At 41.3% G+C, this 5,975-nt stretch overlaps 1 protein-coding gene across 1 annotated transcript in view; it reads right to left on the bottom strand.

The window, feature by feature from the left end:
* Positions 1-436: 436 nt before the first annotated feature.
* The window catches only part of LOC106815487 (something about silencing protein 10-like), a 9,152-nt gene continuing 3,613 nt past the window's right edge, over positions 437-5,975 (bottom strand). Inside the window, exons 4-15 of the mRNA XM_014819950.1 lie at positions 5,769-5,889; positions 5,391-5,468; positions 4,962-5,068; positions 4,673-4,771; positions 4,456-4,512; positions 4,204-4,316; positions 3,952-4,048; positions 2,269-2,392; positions 1,786-1,937; positions 1,394-1,534; positions 1,076-1,183; positions 437-800 (exon numbers count right to left, since the gene is read on the bottom strand). Of these exons, the coding sequence (XP_014675436.1) occupies positions 708-800; positions 1,076-1,183; positions 1,394-1,534; positions 1,786-1,937; positions 2,269-2,392; positions 3,952-4,048; positions 4,204-4,316; positions 4,456-4,512; positions 4,673-4,771; positions 4,962-5,068; positions 5,391-5,468; positions 5,769-5,889 (1,290 nt within the window). The 3' untranslated portion in view covers positions 437-707. The remainder of the gene's footprint in view (positions 801-1,075; positions 1,184-1,393; positions 1,535-1,785; positions 1,938-2,268; positions 2,393-3,951; positions 4,049-4,203; positions 4,317-4,455; positions 4,513-4,672; positions 4,772-4,961; positions 5,069-5,390; positions 5,469-5,768; positions 5,890-5,975) is intronic.

A 5,975-nucleotide genomic window follows, 5' to 3' on the forward strand; every position in this document is an offset into this window, starting at 1 on the left:
TATATTAGATGTAAAATGTTATTTGATGTATAAATTTACATATTTTATTCCATTTTAAATACAGTCGATTGTTTACTATTAAAATTTAGTTTCTAACTGTAAAATATAAAGTGGATATACCTTCTTATAAAGTGGGTATTCAGTGCACGTGACATGCATTTCTGCCTAGCAGCTACCTGTTGGTTCAGACAGAACTTTACCATAGTAAATGACACTTCGCATCCATTACTTGAAAATATATTTGCATAAAGTTTACTACTAAGTTAGTTAGTAGACCATGTTTTCTTAACGTAATACTTGTCCAGAACTGATATTCCATATATAGTATGTGGCAAGGGTAGTAATGAACAACTAATCTCAATTATCATACAGTAGTATGTATATTAAACATGCCTTGGTTGTCTTCTATCACAGAAAAAAACAGTAAGAACAAAAACAGAGTTTTCACCGATAAAATTGTTTACTTCCATTGTTTCCAATCTGCAAATAATATTGCTCCTTATAATTTTATAAATGAACTAAAGAAGAATTAAACTAAAAGCAAAAAAAAAATGTACTGGAAGAAATGACATAACACGACATAACTTTTGACATATACCCACCCCACAGTTAGCTGACAACACGGAATGAAACCACTGTTGTAAACTTCACACATAATGACCACTCCTTTCCTACCAACATTAAAGATCATTGCTCTGCACACAGTGCTAGAGCTTTAACTTTATTCCCTTCTTGAGGCCTGCGCGAATGCCCGTGTGCTCGCCACCATACTTCTGCATCTCAGTGCGTGCCATCTGTACCTGAAAATGAGATAAATGGAGCCGATTGAAGTTGAGAACAACCCAGAACACACATTGAGAAACTCGTGCGTGAGTTAACCTTCCCACTTTGCTGATCTATTATTCTTTATTCTCTTCGCCTCCCTATTACTCTTCCTCTATTTTAGCATCTCCCACCCACAACTCTCAATCGCTCATTCAGTAAAACCTCAGCAACACATTGCTTTACTTGTCGGGATGCCTCCTATTCTCATAAAGAGAGAGAGAGGGGGGAAATGCCGGGACTTTGTGCTCACCTGTCCCTTCCTCCTGACAAGAGCCTTACGGTACTTCTCTTTGTGCTTTACACGTGGGTTTCGCTGCTCCTTCTTCCGCTTCGGTGTCAAGCCCTTGTTCTTCATGATCTATTAAGTTGACAGCAAAAAATAAGTCGTGTCTCAGACGGTCATTTAACGTTAGCACCCAACTGTATTAGTTCAGCGTAACAATATTTCATGTAATATGTATAGCAGGTGAGAGGAAATGCAGGTTTAAGAGAGGGCATGTTTAAAATAAATGAAGTGAGTGATAGTGTGATTGTTTACAATGAAGAAGGCAGGTGAGCTAACACTAACCTGGTAGTTGATTGGACGTTTCATGTCTTCTTCATCTACATCTCCAACCTCATGCTCTCCTTCTTCTCCATCCTCCCGTCTTTGTTTTGCTTCAGTTACATCAACGTTATCTTCTTCTGCAATAAATGCCCTTTTCCTTCCCTAATAAAATGCAATGTTAGAATAAAATATATGTACAGTACCATAACTTTGTTGAAATGTATTAAATCAATAGCTATTAATTCAGTCGATTAAACAGTAAATTAGGCATGGAGTGCTTTAATCATGTCGTCAGCACTATTTAATCAATCGGATTGGTCGACTGTAGTAGCTGAGATATGCTCACATAATATATGAGAACAGCATACCAAATGTAAGTATTACTTGCACAAGCCTGTTGCCAGTTTACACACCCAAGTTCTGCCTCCAGTTGCGAATTGTGCCTCAAAGTCGTCCTGCTTGTTTGAACTGTCCAGCAGTGCTTCAGTCCTCTTTTTGCTTGCAACTTGAGCCTTGAACTGAACCCTCTTATCTCGTTTTGGCTTCGCTGATGCTGCTGCCACTGCTGAACAAATAATCAGGGAAAAAATTACTTTTTTTTCACGGGAGCTCTTTTTCAAGTCTGTGGGAAAAATAGCTCTTGTCAAACATTTTACGGGAGCTATTTTGAGCCTTACGGGAGCGATTTCGAAGGTTTGAAAAGCGAATCGCTCATCGCTCCCGTGTATTTTTTACCCTGCAAATAATTCAAACTATCATGGAAGTGACTCATCTCTCAACAGTGCTCGCAAATTGGTCCATTTGTTTAGTAGTTGAAATTAGAAGTTGAAAACATTTAAATGCGTGACAAAGCTCGCAGACTCAACAAGGAGGGCAAATATACGTTTCCTCCGTACCGACTGGTATTTCGCTGCTAGATAACTCTGTCACGGGAATGTGCTCTCCATTTGCGAGTCTTTTGAGAATGTCATCGATTTCTGGTTTCAGCACTTCATCTGCGGGCACCATCTGGTTGATCAACTGAAATAAACCAACAATATTAAAAATTAAGTGTCACATGGGACCATTACCTTGTATTCACATGCAATCTGATAGCATGCTATCTTCCATTTCTAGGGAACTGTACCGTGTAGATATTCAAAACAAGTGCAGTGGAGCGACAGCGCTCATCTCACGTCTACTGCGGTGACTCTGTGTGAGTGGTGGGATTGCTAGCGTAAAACCCTGTTAGTCCTCAAATGCTGTTTCACATACGCGCCGAAACAGTGCAGGCACAGGATGGTATCGAGGACACCTTCTCTCGAAGGAATGTCCCGTTGGGATCGTTATCAAAGTTTTTTTGCCACCGAGATGGCGCGTACGTGTTAAGTGTCCTTCAATTAAAGATGTAAGCTTCCCCCATCACTACGTAGTAGGCAACAACTTAGTGTTGCAAGACAGAATAGGTAAGCACTCATGCCATTTACCTACGCAAAGCCTACAGCCTGAAATAAGAGCTGCCACCTGTAACTAATTAACGCAGGAAAAAAACTAGCACAGACTATCACCACCAGCATGCGCTGGCAGTGGCATAAGTTTTACCTGGTAACACACTGACAGTACAGAATGCCATAGAAAGTTATATGATTTAAGAGCCTAACCTTTTCAACCAACATTTAGCTTTTGAAAATTTCAAATATGACTAATTGTAGCCTCATACGTCCAGGCAGTATTAGATTCTACTAACGAAACCCGGCAGTCCAAATCTTTCTAACCAGTAAACAAATCCATGTGTGTAACCCTCCTCTTTGAAGGGTGCGAAAAGCGTTTCATCCAACATTTACTCTTCGGCAATGTCAGCGGAAAAGCTACATTTCATGGTCGCTTTCAATAAGCGGCATAAAAATGGCTAGGTCACCGCTGAAACAAAAAGTTTTCACAAATCGCTCCGTCAGACCATGTCCATCAGAAAATGGTCTAAAAAACTTCCCTACATCCCCCATTGACCTTTGACACTGTGACCTCCAATTTCGCACAGTGATGGCTTTGTCCCATCGACAAACTGCTATACATCGAGCTATCACGAGGGCCTAGTCGACCGTTTAGATTTGTGCGCAATTCTGCATTTCCTCCCTATACCCTTAAGTTAAGGAGGGAATGCTCCCCTTCTTTACACCCTCTTGACCTTTGACCCCAGCTTTCGACATCGCAACTCATTTTCGATTGCCCGCCTCGCCCCCCACGTCCCGACTTTCCGAAACTCCGTATGTCGAGCCTTATTAGATTTGTGCCAAACTGTTGAAGAACGCACGACGCTCGCTCATGCGATTCTACAAGCTGCATCTGACTATGTCAGATGAGCTAAAAAATACAATCATGAGGGTAAATGGAGTTCATCCAGACTGTTTTCTAACATCGTTGTAAAACACCACGTTCCACATGTACATCATGAAAATATAACCAAACCATTCCACACGTGCTAAGAAAAAAGTTGAAATAAGTAGTGTTTACTCATATTAATCACACCCATAGTGATAAAAATTAAATTTGGATCGAAGGAGACTATGCCTCCCTACAATCCGATTATCGCTGGTACCTACATTTCTGTATGTGACAAGTCGCTTCACAACTGGATGGTTGTGGATTGGAGTCCTCTTAGCCTTTAGGACAAGGTAGAAGCAAATGTTGATGCAGTAACTGGGGAAAAACAGGAGATTTTCCTGATAAATATAACACATATAAATGGAAAATACAATGACGACTTGAACAGCTGCTATAAGCTGCTGCTGTAGAATTTTACTTTAACATGTATTTGCTCTAAATAATGCTTATAATGACATTACAAAACATACTTAAGGTACAGGTTATATTTGGCATTAATATAGAGTGCCCCATTCCCCGGTGGGACCTTTCTGGACTGGGCAAGGTCATACAGCGGCTGCAGTACATCCTTGAGTTCTTGCATCTGTAATATACAAGAAAAACAAAAACGACTAGGCTAGCTGTGCTAATTCTAAAAGGACATGCATTACGCAAAGTATGAACCAGAAACTGAACCATGTGCTAGCCTCTTCAGAAAGGATGCTATTTTTATTCTCACATACCTTACTCCTGAAGTCATCAATTAGACCTAGTAGTTCAGGAGAGTCTCTCTTGAGCAACTAGAAAAGATACAGAAGCTAACTTAAAACAAGCGCCACAGAGTGACAGTGCTCATCTGAGAACTGCTGCTCTGCTGATAAACTCTAAATGGCCACAAAACTGTGTCTAGGCATGCTGTCACAGCAACATACTCGTCGTAGTTAGTCTTCATTCACCCACCTCGAGCTTCTCTTTTTTGGACAATTTTGAAAGATCAACCTCAATCTTCTCCTCCTCGTCGCCAGGCACCCCTTCGTCCTTCACAGCTTCTGGCTGTACCTGATTTACAGGAAAATGTGATTACATTGACTTTTCAATTGTCACCAATATTTTCTTGCGAAAAGATGCTAGCACTGTGGACTTGAGACTATTACACGCGCATGCAAAGCATCACTTGAAGGTCGTTGCTAAAGGTGAAAGCAGTAAATGGAATCAAACGAGGAGCGTGCAACGTACAACGATAACGAACCTTAAACAGATCGAGTCCAAAGTCCTGTTCATCCATCTGCTCAGCCATCTTCCTCTGCAAGAAGAGCGCTTCCTCCTCCTCGAGTCTCGCAGCCTCCTCTTCCGATTCTGAAACAAGCATGAACATTCACAGCATAAGATTGAGACTCAGCAATTGTCACCTCAATATTCATAATCTTGATAACCTTAGATTTAAGCATAGACTTGAAAGGGGCTAGGTGATCAAAAAAGACAAGACCGTCCATTCTAGGCAATCCTTAATTCATGTCATATTTTTAGCTGCACTTACTTGAGCATGGTTCAATGTGCATGCATTCATAGGTGGGTGGGTCGATCAACAAACACCTTTTGCCATTTTCTACACAGAGAGGATCATTGCATACATCTACTAGGCAAACAGATCATGAGGCAGGAAAATGGAGTCACTCACCTCCCTCATCGGCATCGATATTGTCAGCATTGTAGTAGGTCGATTTCTTGCGTCCCCACGCTTCTCTGCTGGGTACGTCTGAAACAGTTAAATGACATCAACACGAATATAAGATACTATTCGATTTAACATCTGGATTCCTAGCTGAAGGTAAGCATGCTCATTTCAGGCACTGTTGCAAGTTCACACATCTATGATCTGCGTAGTTCAATGGGTAATATGTGAGAAAGCAACAAGGCATGCATGAATATAGGCGCACACTAGCAAGCGCCAATTTCGCAAAAGCTAGAGATGCAATACAGTCAGGGTATTATATCTACAGCAAATACATCAAGCCCCGCTAGCCAGCGCAATGCCTCCCACTTGCATCATACTTACCGGCATCTCCTGTGTCGTCCATGTCGCTGTCGCCGACTCCTCTATCTTGTATGTTGTCCTCGTCTTCTGCCCCACTAGAATCATCTTCGTCTGAATCCGACTCAACACCCAATACGGACTCCTGGATGCAGAAACACGAACAGCATAGAGCCTATGAGTGTCAGTACTATCTGTGCTATATCTGCTGTTAAGAATCGGTTATACTAT

This window comes from Priapulus caudatus, unplaced genomic scaffold (assembly GCF_000485595.1).
Source record: "Priapulus caudatus unplaced genomic scaffold, Priapulus_caudatus-5.0.1 Scaffold1126, whole genome shotgun sequence".
In the NCBI taxonomy this organism is placed as follows: domain Eukaryota; kingdom Metazoa; phylum Priapulida; class Priapulimorpha; order Priapulimorphida; family Priapulidae; genus Priapulus; species Priapulus caudatus.